Source organism: Pongo abelii, chromosome 13, assembly GCF_028885655.2.
Source record: "Pongo abelii isolate AG06213 chromosome 13, NHGRI_mPonAbe1-v2.0_pri, whole genome shotgun sequence".
Taxonomy (NCBI): Eukaryota; Metazoa; Chordata; class Mammalia; order Primates; family Hominidae; genus Pongo; species Pongo abelii.
Window position 1 is genome coordinate 88,527,393 of NC_071998.2, and position 18,468 is coordinate 88,545,860.

An 18,468-nucleotide genomic window follows, 5' to 3' on the forward strand; every position below is an offset into this window, starting at 1 on the left:
TTAGCAAGGGTTTTGGCAAAATACTGTGTTTTAATGATTAAGGTTACTATAACTGCCTCTCAAAATTTAATGTGAACATGTATTTCTTATATTGTTTTTTGTGTTTTCCAAAGGTTACGAAAGTGGATGAAACCAGAGGGATCGCACATGTTTATTTATTTACCCCTAAGAACTTCCCTGATCCTCATCGCAGTATTAATCGCCAGATTACAAATGCAGACTTGTGGAAGCATCAGAAGGATGTGTTTTTGAGTGCCATATCCAGTGGAGCTGGCTCTCCCAACAGCAAAAATGGCAACATGCGCGTGTCGGGCGACACTGGAGAGAATTTCAGAAAGAACCTCACAGATGTCATCAAAAAGTCCATGATGGACCATACGAGCTCTTTCTCCACAGAGGAACTGCCACCTCCTGTCCACTTATCAAAGCCAGGAGAACACATGGATGTGTATGTGCCTGTGGCCTGTCACCCAGGCTACTTCGTCATCCAGCCTTGGCAGGAGATACATAAGTTGGAAGTTCTGATGGAAGAGATGATTCTATATTACAGCGTGTCTGAAGAGCGCCACATAGCAGTGGAGAAAGACCAAGTGTATGCTGCAAAAGTGGAAAATAAGTAGGTCCTTGGACAAAGCATTTTATTCTACTCTTAAGAAAAATGTGTAAAATGATGCCAGAGTCTTAATCTTGGCAGGGGGACTTTGAGCTGTACTAATGGGAATTTTGAATGTGAAACAAACCCAGTAATTTTTGTGATTTTCTGGTATCTACAATGATGTCATTTATCAAAAAATCTATTGGCCATATTCCTGTTAAAACCCAATTATATAACTAAAATGAATGTTTAAATGTTTTTTCTATTTTTCTATTAGAAAAATATTTTTATTCAGAAAATAACCAGATTTTTTTCATTTAATGACTTTTTATTTTAAAAATAAAAATATTATGGAAATTTTTAAAATATAAAAAAGCATAAATTAAAATCAACCACCCACACATAACACTTGTTAAACTACTTATGTATTTCCTCTAATTTTATATGTGTATATTTATATAGTTGGTATATTATTGGTATATATAATTTTGTACCTGCTTTTTTCACCTAACATTATGTTGTGAACATTTTTCCATGTGATAAAATTCTTCAGGAACCTTTATAATGGCTATTTTAATCATGATATACAGAATTCCTTTCTCCCACTGAAATCATAATTTACTTACCATTCTATTTTGTTATGTAAGGTTTTCTCTCCTGTATTTTTCACTATTATAAATAATAGTGAATGTAAATCTTTGCATTTCTGATTATTTATTTACGGGATAGATTTCTAGAAGAAAAGTCACTTGTTGGAAGATGGCAAGACTGTGGCTTTATGTTGTCAGCTGCATCCTGGCATCTGTGCCATCTTTCATAAGGAGCAACAATGCTTATTTCACTACTCTTTGGCCTTGGGGCTGTGAGAACATACTTTCTCTTACATTTCTTTAGCACTTCAGTGTTTTTTCTAATATTTTCACATTTGGGTCCACACCCTCCTCCCCAAAGCCCTGCAGGATGTGCTGGTTTCGTCCAGGTGAAGCCCAGACACCCCACTGTCCACTCTCCACTCAGGCCATGAAGCCCTGGGAAATGGCACAATGCCCATCCTGTTCCTTTGCCAGCTTGCTTAGGAGAAATGGACAAGCTTATTTATTGATGCTGAACACAAAGAACAGTCACCCCTCCCCATCACACACACACACACACACACACACACCCCAAAACTCAGTTTAAAAGGTCAGACTGCTTATTTTTTATATGAAATGTTTTAATTCTTTAAGATAGCAAACATAGGCATGTATAAAGTTTTGTCATTTTCATGGGAGAAAAAAACTAATTTTTAACTCTCAAAAGTGAAGCGTATAAAAGCTCTCATTTTGAAAAGCATACAATTTGTATGTCATAAGCTTTTCTTCTCTAAAAAACCATTTCTACTGTCGTGTTATTTATAACCACAAGCATAAATAGGTTTAATTCGGTTTGTGTAGGTTTGCCTCAATCAGAGCTCTTTGTAAGATAATTCAATCACAGTTAAAAACCAAACTAATGTTCATCATTTTCTGGGGGGCAGATTAATGATGATTAAAGGTGAGGAGATCCTCCTTGGAGGAAAGGGGTTGGGTAGGAAGGAGAACACATCAACTGGAGACCTACAGTATGCGCCCTGGCACTCCCCACTCTGCCCTCCATGGCTTTGAACCGTTCTGCCCCAGGACTCTTGGACTTTAGTTAATTTGCCCCAGATAATCAAGGGATGTTTTGTATATAAAAACAGATAATCTGATTTTTTTAAAACTTCATGAACTGAATCAGTATGAAATGTTTAGAACTTCTGTCTTTCTTAAGACTCAGGACTATTTACTAAACTTTGTTCCCAACTATGGTAAGTTAAGACTTAGAAATTTTAGACACATATTTTTATTACAGTGGTTTCCAAATCTATCTCAGCATAAGAACAACTTGGAAAACCTATTAAAAATGCAGATTCTTCTTCCCTACCCCAGGCATTCTGAATCAGAATCTCTGCAGGTGGAGCTCCAGAATCTGTTGTTAACAAATTCCCGGTGATGCCAGTACTGAACTTTAGTAATCTAGTCAAAACTGAAGTCTTCACTTAAGCTATTAGTTTTGAAAGTTGAAAACTAAATAGAAATACAACACATCAGTTTTCTGGGACTCTCTCTTCACTGCTCTATACCACTTATTTATGGACTAAAAACACAGACCACCACCAATTTGCCCTGTACAATTTTAAGATGATGCTGTTGGTGGAAACCAAGTGTTTTTACCTCCTTTTGTGCTTACACAAATTAGCAACCTATACTGAAAGTGTTTCCACCTGTGAAAATTTCTCTTCCGTTTGATCTGAAGTTCTTATTTATAGTACCTTGTCTTCATTTTAATAATAATGATGATAACTATCATTTGCCAAGTGCCTATTATTAGCCAAGTAATGTCCCAGGCACTTTCCATGTATTATTTCTGTAAGTGAATTTACATTAAATATTAAACATGAGATGATCGAGGCTCAGAGCTTAAATGAAGAGCCCAGGTGACACAACTAGAAAATGGCCCAGATGGGACTCTAATTCAGGTCTATTTGGCCCCCAAAACTCATGTGCATACTATGTATCCTTTCTGTGTCCCAATCGTCTCTGAGACTCATGGAGTATGCTTGCTGCACTTTGAGCCTGTCTGAAAGTTTCTGGAGTTCCCTCAGAAGCCCCCAGTTACAGTGTTGAAAGCTGACCTTTTTGTTTTGGGGTTTCTCTGTAGTTCATCCTATAGCAGCTGCATGGGTTTCCTACACTAGGTGTTTATGGGCTGGAGAAACAGTCCATTCCAGCCAGCCCCAGTCCAGCAGTGTGTTGTGGTACAGGGCTTGCTGTTCTGGTGGGCTTCTGGCTTCTGGCTGGCAAACCTGTTCTGGAGAATGACTGACCATGCCACCTGAACTAGAGGCCAGTTTACACCATTTAGCAGCAGAGACCACCTCCATAGACACTTTCTTTCAGCTGTTATGAACAATCTTCCTTTCCTTCATGTAGTAATACTTTTTAATCATGTATTTGAGACTATAGGACTTTAAAGTGATCTTTCATATATTAACCTCCAAGTCTGGGTTTTTCTCATTTTAATGATGTTGATGTAGCTTCAGCAGGGATAAGTAGATTCCTGTGGATTCCTTCTGGTGCCTTGAGCTGCAAATCTGAAGCCATACTCCACTTCTCTCATACTCCTCTACCTTTTCCAGGTTCTTTAGTTTAGGTGGTGGGTTGAATCTTCTGTTTTGTTCTTTTTTTAATGTCCTTGTCATAATTAAAATTGCAAACTTTTTTTGTCCAAAACTGATTTGATCTGTCCCCAGCCTGCCCTCCTAGTCTGACTTCTCTTCCATTCTTCCACGCATTCCACTCTCTAACTATACTGGAAGGTTTGCTCTGCTCCAAAACACTATGCCCTCTCCAGTCCTCTGTGCTTTTCTTCTCAAGCATTTCTTCATCCCCAGCTGGTCCTGCTTGCCTCTCTGTTTCCATCGTCCAAGCATGTACCATATCCAAACATGTGGCCATCTTCTGTCCACCCTCCTTCAGTGAAGGGATCCCCTGGCTTTGTCCTGATCATCCTCCATGGCGTTTGTTTCTTCTACTTAATGATGGTTGACAGTTTATATGTCTCTTTCCTTCACTAACTCCATGAGGCATATAAAAGTCTCTTGAATGAGCAAATTCTATCAAATAAGACAGTGGCAAAGCAGAGAATAGTAAGCTTTGGAAAAAGGAGCAGGAAATGCTTTTAAAACTTTTTTGACAATATAGTTTTAAATTTTGATAAACATAATTTGCGTTAATTTTTCTTTTTATCATAAAATATTTCTTGCCCTTAAAGCAGGTACTGAGTTTATGTGTTTTCTCTTCCTTTTTAATCTAATGTACATCTAGGTGGCACAGGGTGCTTTTAAAAGGAATCCTGACCAATGGACTGGTATCTGTGTATGAGCTGGATTATGGCAAACACGAATTAGTCAACATAAGAAAAGTACAGCCCCTAGTGGACATGTTCCGAAAGCTGCCCTTCCAAGCAGTCACAGCTCAACTTGCAGGTAATTTCTGTGGAATGTGAACTCATGCTACAACAATGCAATATTGTCATTTTGTCCTGGGTACTTAGCAAGTACTGAATCATTGGCCTCTTGAGTTTAGGTATGTTGGGATTTTGTTTTTTTGTACTAATAATATTGCAACCATAATGGAAATAATTTTAATGATCTCTTACAGTCGTGCTCTATCATTATATCTGCTGTTTCTCTTTTCTTTACTCCCTCTGTCTCTGGTTTCAAGCATATTTCTAAAGCTGTAATCTTAGTATAGGTATAATACTGCATTCTGCTTTTCTTCATCTAGTATTGTTTTCTAATGATTTTCTGGGTGATTTTATGGTTTTCCTACTTGTTTTTAATGGGTGCAAAAATTCTATTTAATCAATACTTCCCTATTGATGAACATTTTAATTGTAATATCTAGAAAAACCCTGCATCTTTACACTAGCTAAAACGAACCAAAAAACAATGGAAACAACCTATTATAATAACCAGTAGGAGTATCATACTTTATTATTATCACATAAATTATAATACATCTACATAATAGAGTATTAGGCAATCTTAAAACATTCCTGGGTCATGGAATATATGACCATTTTCATGACCAAGTGAGTTTCCAGTTTGCAGCACAACTAACAGCATACAAGGGAGCAATTTCACCACATTCACATCAGCCTCTTGATTATCATTAAAATGTGAGGAACCGATTTAACAGGCATACAATGATACCTCTTTGTAATGTGGTCTAATGAGACTTCCCTTTTATCTTTTGTGGAAGCAGTACAACTGTTGGTGGCTCCCCTGTGAGCACCCTACCATTATGTAGCATGACCAGCTGGATGAAGCTCAACCCAGAGGCCTTGTAGCATTAGCAGAGGGTTTTGAGGCCCAAAGAGTTGAGGGGTGCCTCCCTGATCACTTTGCTGCTGCTCACAGTCCTCAGCACCTTGCCCCATATGTGGAACACAGTGACAGAAGTGATGTGATGTCAGCAATGAAAGAAATTGTGTATATAGGTTCTTCTTTCACTTATTGATCAGCTTTTATTGGAAGGCTGTGTATTGCCTTATTTTGAAATATTGCCAGCTTCTCTGTGTCTTCCTACTAGAATTCAAAGGCAAATCCCATGGTAATTGGATATAAAGCAAAAATAACACTTTCATGTAGCATGGCCACCAGTTAGTCTGCTTTAGATTCAAACCTTCTTCTTCAGATTTAATGGTTTTGTTTGTTTGTTTTTTCATTTTCACTTTCTAATGCTCAGGTTTTCCTGAGGGAAAATGCTCACATTTCCCTTGTTAAATGTGACAGTTATACTCCCCAGAGAAGGCTTCTCTGTGAAGAATGAGTGCATGGTACCATCATCCCCATCATCAGCATTGTGGCTAAGAGTTATTGGTACTTATGGTGTGCTAGGCGCTCTACCAGTCACTTTAGAGCTTTCTGCCTGTTTAATATATGCATTCGGTGCTACAAATTTCCCTCTAAGTACAGCTTTGGCTGCATCCCACAAGTTTTGATGTGCTATATTTTCATTTAGCTGAAAATACTTTTTCATTTCTCTTGAAATGTATCCTTTGACCCATGTGTTATTTAGAACTGTGTTTAATCTCTATTTGGAGATTTTCCAGCTATCTTTGTTACTGATTTCTAATTTAATTCCATTGTGGTCTGAGAGAAAACATTGTATTATTTTTAAATTGTTAATGTGTGTTTTATTTCCCAAAATGTGGTTTGTCTTGATGAATGTTCCATGTGAGCTTGAGAAGAATGTATAATCTGCTGTTTTGAGATGAAGTATTCTATAGATGTTAATTACATCCAGTTGACTTATGATGCTGTTGAGTTCAATTATGTCCTTACTTATTTTTATGCCTTCTGGATCTGTCCATTTCTGATAAAGGGGTTTTAAAATCTCTACCTATGAGAGTGGATTTTTTTCATTTCTCCTTGCAGATCTATCCATTTTTGCTGCATGTATTTTGATGATCTGTTATTAGGTGCATATACATTAAGGATTAGTATGTTGTCTTGGAGAATTGACCCCTCTACCATTATGTAAATGCCCCTCTTTATCCCTGATAACTTTCCTTGCACTGAAGTCTGCTCTGCCTGAAATGAATATACCTACTCCTGCTTTCTTTCAATTAGTGTTAATGTGGTATATCTTTCTCCATCCCTTTACTTTTACTCTATATGTGTCTTTATATTTAAAGTGGTCTTCTTGTAGATAATATGTAGTTGGGTCTTATTTTTTTTTTATTTACTCTGACAATCTCTGTCTTTTAATTGGTGTATTTAGACTATTGACATTTAAAGTGATTATTAATATAGTTGGATTAACATCTACCATATTTGTTACTGTTTTCTATTTGTTTTCCTTGTTCTTTGCTCTTATTTTTGTCATCTACACTTTTTCTGCTTTTTATGATTTTAATTGAGCATTTTAAGTAATGCCACTTTCTCTCCTTTCTTAGGATATCAATTATACCTCTATTTTTTCCTTTTCTTAGTGGGTGCTCTAGAGTTTGCTATATACAGTTAGAACTAATCCACGTCTACTTTCATGTGACATTACACTGTTTCATAGACAGTGCAAGTACTGTATAATAACAAAATAATGTTAATTCCTTCCTCCAGGCTCCTGTATCATTGCAGTCATTTACTTCACTTACATATAAGCACATACACACACACGTGCACACACACACACACACACACACACACACACGCATACAGAATCAAATACATTGTTGCTATTATTTTGAACAAACCCTATCTAATAGATGAATTAAGAAAAAGAAATATAAAAGTTTTACTTTACCTTCGCTTATTCATTCTCTGATTTTCTTTATGTTGATTTTAATTTCTGACCTATATTATTTTCCTTCTCTGAAGAACTTCTTTAATATTTCTTCCAAGGCAGGTCTGCTGGCAACAAATTCTCCCAATTTTTGTTTGTCTGAGAGTCTGTATTTCTCCTTTACTTTTGAAGGATAATTTCATAAGGTACAGAACTCTAGCCGGTGGGTTTTTTCCTTTCAACCCTCTAGTCTCTTCTTGCTGCATCATTTCTGAAAAGTCAGATGCTTCTCTGAGAAGTCAGAACAAAGATTCTTATCTTTGTTCTTCTATGGATAAGGTGTTTTTTTTCTTCTGGTCTCTTTCAAGACTTTTGTTTATCTTTGATTTTCTAAAGTTTCTGATATGCCTAGATATATTTTGGTGGCCGGGTGGGGGGGGGCATTTATCTTGCTTGGTGTTCTCTGAGCTTCCTGGATCAATGATTTAGTGTGTGACATTAATTTGGAGAAATTCTCAGTCATTATTGTTTCAAATGTTTCTGTTCCTTTCTCTCCTTCTGGAATTCTTATTATACATTTGTTACGCCTTTGATAGATCTCGAATTTTTGTTCTGTTTTTTTTTTCAGTCTTTTTTCTCTTTGCTTTTCAGTTTTGAAAGTTTCTGTTGTCATATCCTTGAACTCAGAGATCTTCCCTCAGCCAAGTCTAATCTATTAAGAAGCCCAAAACATTCTTATTTTCTTTTATAGTGTTTCTGACATCTGACCTCTAGCATTTCTTTTCTTTTCTTTTTTTTTTTTGAGACAGAGTCTCACTCTGTAACCCACACTGGAGTGCAGTGGCACGATCTTGGCTCACTGCAACCTTCACCTCCCAGGTTCAAGCAATTCTTCTGCCTCAGCCTCCTGAGTAGCTGGGACTACAGGCGTGCACCACCACGCCCGGCTAATTTTTGTATTTTTAGTAGAGACAGGCTTTTTCACCATGTTGGCCAGACTGGTCTCGAACTCCTGACCTCATGATCCACCCACTTTGGTGATCCTCCCACCTTGGCCTCCAAAGTGCTGGGATTACAGGTGTGAGCCACCGCACCCAGCCCACATTTCTTTTTTATTGTTTCTTAGAATTTCTATCTTTCTACTTCCATTATCCATCTGTTCTTAAATTTTGTCTGCCTTTCCATTAACACTGGTACCATATTAATCATAGTTGTTTTAAATTCCTGGTCTGATTATTTCCAGCATTCCTACCATATCTGACTCTGATTCTGATGCTTGCTCAGTCTCTTCAAACTGTGTTTTTTTCCTTCCACATCACTTGTAGTTCTTTGTTGAAAGGTGGACATGATACATTGGGTAAAAGGAAATCTGGGTAAATAAGGCTTTTGTAATGTAGCAGCAGCAACGTGTGTCTGGGGTATGAGGATGTTCTGTAGTCCTATGATTAGGTCTCAGTCTTTTGTTGAGCCTGTGCCCCTGGACTAGGAACTTCACCAGTGCTCCTTGGGGTTTTTCCCCCCAGCTTAGGTGGAGCAGGATGGCTAGAGGGGAGTGGAGTTGGGTATTTCCCTTCCCCCAGGAAGGTTAAGCTCTATAAAACCCTGGCAGGTCAGGCTCTTCTAGTAAAATAGTTTCTTCTGAGGACAGGGCTTGTTAAGGAAAACAGAAAGCTCTTGTGTATTTCAAAATGTTCCTTTTCTCCTCCCCCAACTGGAAGCATGAGGAGATTTTTCCCTGATATTCACTGTGAGTACCAGGTAGTGCTTCTGGAGGTAAAACTCTCAAAAGTGTGGGAGGCAGGGCCCTATAACTGGGTTCCCCTGGAGTTTTTAACTCTCAGACTTATTTACATGTACCCCCAGCAATTTGTCAGTTACAGTTTAGGTTTCCCTCCTCCGGCTTCCAGGCCTCTGCTCATTGGTTTCTGCTCTAGTATGCTTTGACTCTCAGTATCTTCTTGTCTGTCTCTCTGGTTTTGGGGACAGTGAATTGCCCTGTGACCTTCCTTCTCTGATGGACCTAGGAATAGTTGTTGATTTTCTGTTTGTTCAGCTTTTTGTTTCTTATTAGGAGGCAGTAGCAACTTCCAAGCTCTTTACATGCCAGATAGGGAGGCAGAAGTTCGACCAACTGCTTTACTTCATTGAACTCTCCCCATGCTAGGAGGTTTAGGTACTGTTACTGTAACTATTATACACATCAGGGAACAACAGCTTAGTGAAATTAAATATCTTGTCCAAGATCCCACAGCCTTAAACTCAGCACTCTGCCTCTTCAGTGTGTGCCTTTTTTCACTGTATACTTCCTTCTCCATGAAAAGTGTGGTTTTTGAAGTCAAAAGGCCGAGATTCAAGTCATTTAACTTCTAAACCTACCCCATGATTATTTATAAAATTACCAGTAAATCCCTATCCTGCCTATGTGACTGAACTAATATGTGGATCAGATGAAAAAGTGAATATGAAATTGCCTTGTGAACTAAAACTCATAGTCCAAATGCATGAAAGTGTCTTTATATACTTATATCTGAAACAGCATTGCTGTTGGGTCCCATCCGTGTCCTCAGTTCCTTTTCTAGGCTAACCTCTGCCAAGCCTTCTTTCTTCCTACTGACTTGCTCCCAAGTCACAAAATCTTCCTGGGCATCACATTATCCATTTTGAAGGGAGGACCTCCATTTTATAATTAATTGAAAACATATGTACCGGAACTATTAAACTATATGTGGTGGAGAGTATGTCTCTCTTGGGCCAACATAGGCATCCACTAGAGAGAAGTGAGGTAGACTAGAAGTTTCATGGAAGTCACTGGTTATGATATGGTCATTGGAGTCATCACTTTGGTAGACTTGGTTCACACCTAGCCAAGCCCTTTGACATATTTAAGAATACCTCTAGATGCAAAGGAGCTCTGTGGAATCTAAGCGGAACCCATGGGAATGCCCCGAGTGTTTAAATCGGAATGCTTTAAGGATTCTCCAGGGACCTTGGGATTACCCCTTACCCGCTCACAAATGGGATCACTGGATGCCCACCCTCTCAAGGTTCCCAGTGTATCGGGGGAAATTTCAGCCAGATATTGGGCGAAATTCACTCCCGATATTTCACGTAGGTTCTTTTCTATTTTCCCTAAGTGTCGGACGGTCTGAGAAATAAAGGGACAGAGTACAAAACAGAGAAATTTTAAAGCTGGGTGTCCGGGGGAGACATCACATTCCGTGATGTCCCCTGAGCGTAAAACCAGCAAGTTTGTATTAGTGATTTTCAAAAGGGGAGGGAGTGTACAAACAGGGTGTGGGTCACAGAGATCACATGCTTCACAAGGTAATAAAATATCACAAGGCAAATGGAGGCAGGGCAAGATCACAGGACCACAGGACCAGGGCGAAATTAAAATTGCTAATGAAGTTTCAGGTACGCATTGTCATTGATAACATCTTATCAGGAGACAGGGTTTGAGAGCAGACAACCGGTCTGACCAAAATTTATTAGGTGGTAATTTCCTCATCCTAATAAGCCTGGGAGCGCTATGGGAGACTGGGGCTTATTTCATCCCTACAGCTTCAACATAAAAGATGGCCACCCCCCGAAGCGGCCATTTTAGAGGCCTACCCTCAGGGACGCATTCTCTTTCTCAGGGATGTTCCTTGCTGAGAAAAAGAATTCAGCGATATTCTCCCATTTGCTTTTGAAAGAAGAGAAATATGGCTCTGTTCCACCCGGCTCACCAGTGGTCAGAGTTTAAGGTTATCTCTCTTGTTCCCTGAACATTGCTGTTATCCTTTTCTTTTTTCAAGGTGCCCACATTTCATATTGTTCAAACACGCATGCTCTACAAACAATTTGTGCAGTTAACGCAATCATCACAGGGTCCTGAGGTGACATACATCCTACTCAGCTTATGAAGATGACGGTATTAAGAGATTAAAGACAGGCATAGGAAATCACAAGGGTATTGATTGGGGAAGTGATAAGTGTCCATGAAATCTTCACAATTTATGTTCAGAGATTGCAGTAAAGACAGGTGTAAGAAATTATAAAAGTATTAATTTGGGGAACTAATAAATGTCCATGAAATTCTCACAATCCACATTCTTCTGCCATGGCTTCAGCCAATCCCTCCATTCGGGGTTCCTGACTTCCCGCAACACCAGTGAGCTGTTGCTTCATTACATCTGGCCTTGACATGGGAATTCTTTGTATCAATGCACCATGGCCATGCACAAAATTTTTTGAATCCTAGAAGAAAGGGAGCCATACTGTGGAATCATCTTTTACCTTACCAATGGGTTACCTTTTTTCTTCTTAAATAACATGACTCAAAGATTGTCAGGGCCACTACAGATAAAATGACATTTCTAGGCTTCTCTTGTGGGAAATTAATAATCAAAAAATTTAGCCCATTTGCTATATAGATAGCAAGTCTTCCAAAATTATCTCTGAAACTTCCACACCTTAATTACTTTGGGGCATAATTTACAGTTTATGTAATCCAGTATATGTGGACTTAATTTTAATTGTATTTCTATATATATATATATATTTTTTTTTTTTTTTTTTTTGGGACAGGGTCTCACTTTGTCACCCAGGCTGGATGGAATGCAGTGATGCAGTCATGGCTCACTGCAGCCCTGACCTCCCAGGCTCAAGTGATCCTCCTCCCTTAGCCTCCTGAGTAGCTGGGAGTATAGGCACAGGCCATTACATCCAGCTAATTTTTGTATTTTTTGTACAGACAGGGCTAGGCTATGTTGCCCAGGCTGGTCTCAAACTCCTGAGCTCAAGATATTTACCCACCTTGGCCTCCCAAAGTGCTGGGATTACAGGTGTGAGCCACTGTGCCCGGCCAATATATACTTTCTTGTCCCAATTTTGTTTTAAAATCTAATTTAGAATTCTCTAACTTGATTTCTCATGATCTGATCCAATCAGGTTCTTTTATCATAGGTGAGGCTTGAGAGATCAGCTGATTTGTCCAAGACCATGCCACCCGATAGAGGAAAAGCTGGGAATAGTAACTGAGTCTGTTGACTTTCAATTCAGTGCTTTTCCCACGATGCTGTGTATAATTTTAAATAACTATACTGTAAATGAATCATACAGTAAATCTTTTTTCTTTTTTTATGATACTTGGTCCATCAGAAAAAAATTTTTAATGAAAGAAATGTCATTTAATATGATATTGATATTTTATTCTGACTGTTATTAGTTTAAATATGCATATACTTTATGTATGGGGGTTGTACAGTAGTCATTATTACCTCATTTTATAATACAATGTTAAGTCTCAAATGAAACTTGTTTTTTAGTTAAAGGTTTCCAGAGTGACTCCATTCAGAGTAGAAAAACTATAAGCTGGAATGTTTTAAGATTGTTCAGTAATCGTTTTTCGGTTGAGGCAAGTCTAACCTGGGATGCTTAAGTTACTTTGGAATTGACTAAATAATTTTCCATCATAATGGATCAAAGAAAAGCTCCTTTGACTCCTCACTGCTCCCTCTTCTTCCTCTCTTCCTCCTAGGAGTGAAGTGCACCCAGTGGTCTGAGGAGGCTTCGATGGTGTTTCGAAATCATGTGGAGAAGAAACCTCTGGTGGCACTGGTGCAGACAGTCATTGAAAATGCTAACCCTTGGGACCGGAAAGTAGTGGTCTATTTAGTGGACACATCGTTGCCAGACACCGATATCTGGATTCATGATTTTATGTCAGAGTATCTGATAGAGCTTTCAAAAGTTAATTAATGACTGCCTCTGAAACCTTGACAACTAATTCAGATTTTTTAGCAATAACAAAATGTGGTAGGCTTAAAAAAAATCTTCTCTCTGCTACATGGCTCTGACTGCTGTGGAGGATTGAAAAGAATATGCTTATGTTTGATGAAAGATATTTAACAAGTTTTGTTTTAACATAGTTGACTTTTCAAAGAAAATTGTACTTGAATTATTACTATAATATTAGAATAAAAATGTTTATCAATATAAAAGCTGACTACCTTGTAATTTCTAGGCTTCATGATCTTAAGATGAAAGCTTCCGTTTCGTGTTGTCTTCCTTGCAGAGCTGGGTTCTTCTCCAGTGAAGCTGAGACTATTATGACTTAACTCTACCCTGATGTAGTAGTGTATCTCAAAGCAAGTGATCACCAAAGCATGTGAGGACTTATCCTGAGTCTTAACACATCAGCATTTCTAGAGGAGCAGCCCAGGCAAACCAACGTGACCCTCAACCCAAATCTTGAGTGGCTTCTCTTCTCATTGCCCACAGAGTCCAGCTAGGACCCAAGCTTTCTACAATCCTCCTACCCAACCTCCTTATCTACCACTCCCTGCCACACTGTACCTTTATTTGGTCACTGAACCTCTGCTTATTCCATTCTGTCAAGCTGCATCTCATTCTCCTCCCATCATTTTTGCTTGTCAGTGTCCTGCCTGACCTGGGCCAATCATGAAGATTTCTCTGGTGCCCCTTTCTACTCCATCGTACTTTGATCATGCCTCTCTTGGTGCCCATATGTCACTGTGTTTTATAGTATATGACTAGTCTGTGCACCGATTACCCCAGCTAGATCATGGTCTCCCTGAAAGAGGGATGGGTCTTAGTCATCTCCGGTGATATACTGGTAAATGTTTGACAACTGGTTCTGTTGAGTGGGGAGCTGAGCCTTGATTTGTAGTGTCTGAAAATTCTCGTATTGTAAATAGTCCCACCATTGTTGATTTTCAGCTAATAATATGACATGACTGAATGTGTAGTTGGGAAGAGACTCACCTAAGCAGCTCTTGAGACCCCATATGACAGGCTCTCCAGCACACCACCGCCTGAGCATCCACAGCCGTCAGAATGGCATCTTACACACATCAGGCACTCCTTTTGTGCTTGCTAATTGATGGGCAGATAGATTGGCAGACAGGTTATAGGCTTTAGCAGTGGTCCAAAGATGAGGTGGGGAGGCCCTGGACTAAGAGTGGAGCAATGGTGTTGAAGAAAAAGTGTTGATGACCTTGTAAAGTTTTTAATTATAATTATTAGACAGCTTAGATACAGATTGGGAAGAGTGAAGCCAAGTCTTAAGGTATGAGAGCCAAGGACCGTACTCAGATGGAGTGGGGGAGTGGGAAGCTTAAAAATTTGATTTTGAACACACTGAATTTGAGCTAATAGACTTCCATGTGAAGATATGCAGAATCTTGGAAATGTGGAATAAACTTCAGGGGCAAAAACCAGGCTGGAAATAAAAATTCTCAAAGTCATTTGTTTGTTTTTATTTGAGAAAAATCTAGAAACAAATGAGAACAGAAAGAGGAAGGTAGAGACAAAATATTTGAAGTTTTTCATTTTAAACGTCAAAATTAGCTTTTTAAAACTCAATATTTACAACAAGTGATTCAAAATTCAGGAATACTGAATGCCAGTGATTAATCACTTATGAAATAAAAATATCCCAACACAGAAATGTTTAAGTGAAATAAACTGGTATGTTTTTAATAGTTGTTTCATTCTCTAATAAAAAAATGCAAAAATCCTCAAATTGTCTACAAGTTAGGAAAAGGTTTCTATTTCACTGACTTTAGAGATGTTTACTTTTTAAAATAAAGCAATACATTGTTTCTTGATGTAACCACAAAATTAGTGCTAAGTCAGTGTGACACAAACAAATGAAATGTGAACCCTTTCTCATACCATATTCAAAAGTCAATTGCAGGTGGATTGAAAACCTAAACATTGGCCAGGCATGGTGGCTCATGCCTGTAATCCCAGCACTTTGAGGTGGGCGGATCACTTAGGAGTTTGAGACCAGCCTGGGCAACGTGGCAAAACTCTGTCTCTACCAAAAAATTAGCTGGATGTGGTGGTGCACAACTATAGTTCTAGCTATTCAGGAGGCTGAGGTGGGAGGATCACCTGATCCTGGGAGGCAGAAGTTGTAGTGAGCCGAGATCGCGCCACTGCACTCCAGCCTGGATGACAGAGACCCTGTCGCAAAAAAAAAAAAAAAAAAAAAAAAACCTAAACACGAGGCTGGGCACAGCGGCTCATGCCTGTAATACCAGCACTTTGGGAGGCTGAGGCGGGAGGATTGCTTGAGCATAGGAGTTTCAGAGCAGCCGGGGCAATATAGCAAGTCTCCTATCTCTACAAAAAAACATTTTTTTAAATAGCTGGGCATGGTGGCTCATGCCTGTAATCCCAGCACTTTGAGGGGCTGATGTGGGGTTAAGGGGTTGGCTTGAGCCCAGGAGGTTGAGGCTGCAATGAGCCGTGATCACGCCACTCTACTCCAGCCTGGCCAACAAAGCGCGAGACTCTACCTCAAAAACAAAAACAAAAACAAAAAAACCTAAACATGAAAGGCTAAGGTGGGAAGATAACATAGGAAGATAACTTTATAACCCAGGAACAGGAAAGAGTTCTTAAACAGGACACAGAGTGCTGCCAATAGGGGAAAAGATTGATAGACTGTATTTAAGAACACCTGTTTATCAAAATACGTTAATAAGGTGAAAAGGCAAAAGAGTGGAATATAACTGAGGATACACACACCATTGAATCTATTCAATACACAGGACTATCCAGAAGAAAAATGGACAATAAATTTGAACAATTCACAAAACAAATCCAACTGGCCAATAAATATGAAGTGATACGCAACCCATTAGGATATAGGGAAATGCAAGTTCGAACCACAATGAGATACCATTACTCACATATCAGAATTTCTAAAGTGTTTAAATTTTTGTAACTTCCAAGTGTTGTTGAAGATGGGAAACTGCACTGTACAATGGTACTATAACTTTGGAAGAGGTCAGCCTTATCTCTGTTGAAGTTGAGGTTAGGCTTTCTCTATCACCCAGCACTTCCAACAGCAGGCTGTGCGCGTGGACAGGAGGATTCTGGCAAGGAATGTTCACAGCAGCACTATTTGTAATAGCTAAAACCTGGAAACAACCTAAATGCCCATTAATAGTCAAATGGATTTTTTTTTTAAACTGTGGTATATTCATACAGTGGAAAACTACAGCTGCATGAAACCACAGATTAACAACAGATTTGAACAAATGAAGACATACTACAGAGGGAAGAAAAAAACAAGGACACGATCACCGTAAGGGTCAAGAAAGTGATCATCTTTAGAGGGGAGTTGGGACCCAGGAGGGACAGGTTGGCTTCTGGGCTGTGGGCAATGTTCTCTGAGTGATTGGTTGCACAGGTGTTCACGTTGTAAAAAGTCATGAAGCTGCACATTTATTTTGTTTACACATACAACATAACTTACGTTGTATGTTCTTATATGTTCGATTCACAACAAAAAATGTTTTAAAATAATCCGAAATATTAGATCACTGCTTATTTTTAAATGTATGGCATATACCCCTTGAAAAGAGCGTTCTAATTGTGAGGACTTTAGAGGAATTCATTTTCTTGAGAAACAAAATTTGGTTAATGAGTGTTACTCATTAATAATCTATACATCAGGATTAAGAGCTGATTTTATTAAGGTCTACCCTACCAAAAGCTTTCCCATAATAATCCAAAATAAGACGTTTTCCTATTTCTGTATAAATTCCTTTGCATGAGACATTTGTTTATCAAAACATTTAAAATTGTGTTTAGGATAAACCACCTAAAGTGGTTTGCTCTGAAAAAAAAAAAAAAAAAAAAGCCTTTTAAGAACGTGGGTCTTTTTGTTGTGGTCATTTAAAATCAGTATTTTAGACACTCCACTCGTTCTCAGTGTAGAGAGAATGCATTCGATTGCGTGTTGGAACTACGTGTAGACAAAACTTTTGATCCATCGCGGTTAAAGCTTCCGGCTCAGAGCCCACCTGGCCGCGCTGCTGGGAAACGGACGGAGCGGCGGTTCAATCAGAGGTGAAGGTGCAGCGGCCGCTTAGCTGGCTTTGGTCCATCACTTTTGGGGACTTCAGATTCTCAAAATCTTAAATTCTAGACCCCACAAGAATGCAAATCTGCCCACCTTTTCCCACATAACTGTACCGTCGCTCAAACTCTTCCTGGTACCAGCGGGGAAGCGGAGGAGACCCAGGCAGGGGCCCGCGCTTACTCGGCTGCAGCCCGACTCCCCCGCGCTCCCGGCCCGGGGCCGCGTCCCGACGGGGAGGTGCGCTGCTCCCTGGCGCCCCCGAGTGGAAGGGGAGGGAAGGAGGGAGCTTGCGGCGGGCGGGGCGGGGCGCGGTGACAGCGCAAGCCGGGCCCGCCCCTGGCTCCCACCCCCGGAGCCCACAGCGCCCGCCCGCCCGCGGCCGCCCGGGAGCTCGTCCAGCCCCGCGCTGCGCTCGCCCGCCCGCTGCCCGCCGGAGCACCGCGGCCGCCGCCCGCGTCCATCTGCCCGCCGCCCGCGCCTGTCCCGCCGCCCGCGTCCGCGCCGGCCCCACCGCTCTGCGTCCGGGTAAGCCCCCACCCCGCCTGGGGTCCCCCTCGCGCTCGCGGGGCTCCCTGCCCCCGCTCCGGGGCCTCAGCCATATCTGGGCAAAATATTCAGCTGTCGCCGCCGCCGCCAAGAGGGACTGAGCGTGGCTCCCTCTATAAATAGCTGCCGCCTCGGGTTGCCTCTGGGGCTAGGGAGCCCGGGTCTCGGGGTCCCGAGCCCGGCGCTCCCGTCCCCGCCTCCCCGCGCGCGCAGCCCTGGCCAGGGCGCCCTCCGCTCTGGACCTCCGCACCGCGTCTGTGAACGCGAGAAGGACCCGGGGTTCTGGAGGAGACGGCGCCCCGGGCTGGGGTCCTGGCGGACGGGCGCCCCCGCCGCCCGCAGGACTCCAGCGCGGCAGGGCTCTGAGCCCGCGGGGTGCTCAGCTGGGTACAGGTGCCAGCCGGAGCCGGGCTCGGGGGCGCGGCCTCTTCTCCGCCTGCAAGAGTCTGGGGGTGGGAGTGGGGGCGTAAGGGCTCGACTGGACGTGGAGCCCAGGTTCGCGCTGAGAGTGTTTGGGGCAGGAGAAGTTTCCCAAACTGCAAGAGACAAGGTTTAAAGCACCACGACACGCGCTACGCGGCCAAGTGGAGCTG

The 18,468-nt window shown here is 40.9% G+C and overlaps 2 protein-coding genes across 2 annotated transcripts in view; both read left to right on the top strand.

Annotated features, from left to right (window-relative positions):
• The window catches only part of TDRD7 (tudor domain containing 7), an 85,404-nt gene extending 71,977 nt beyond the window's left edge, over positions 1 to 13,427 (top strand). Inside the window, 3 exon segments of the mRNA NM_001133919.2 lie at positions 114 to 616; positions 4,483 to 4,643; positions 12,968 to 13,427. Of these exon segments, the coding sequence (NP_001127391.1) occupies positions 114 to 616; positions 4,483 to 4,643; positions 12,968 to 13,188 (885 nt within the window). The 3' untranslated portion in view covers positions 13,189 to 13,427.
• A 4,253-nt stretch (positions 13,428 to 17,680) lies between these two features.
• TMOD1 (tropomodulin 1) overlaps positions 17,681 to 18,468 on the top strand; it is a 93,964-nt gene continuing 93,176 nt past the window's right edge. Inside the window, exon 1 of the mRNA XM_009244678.4 lies at positions 17,681 to 17,854. The gene's annotated coding sequence lies outside the window, so the exon portion shown is untranslated. The remainder of the gene's footprint in view (positions 17,855 to 18,468) is intronic.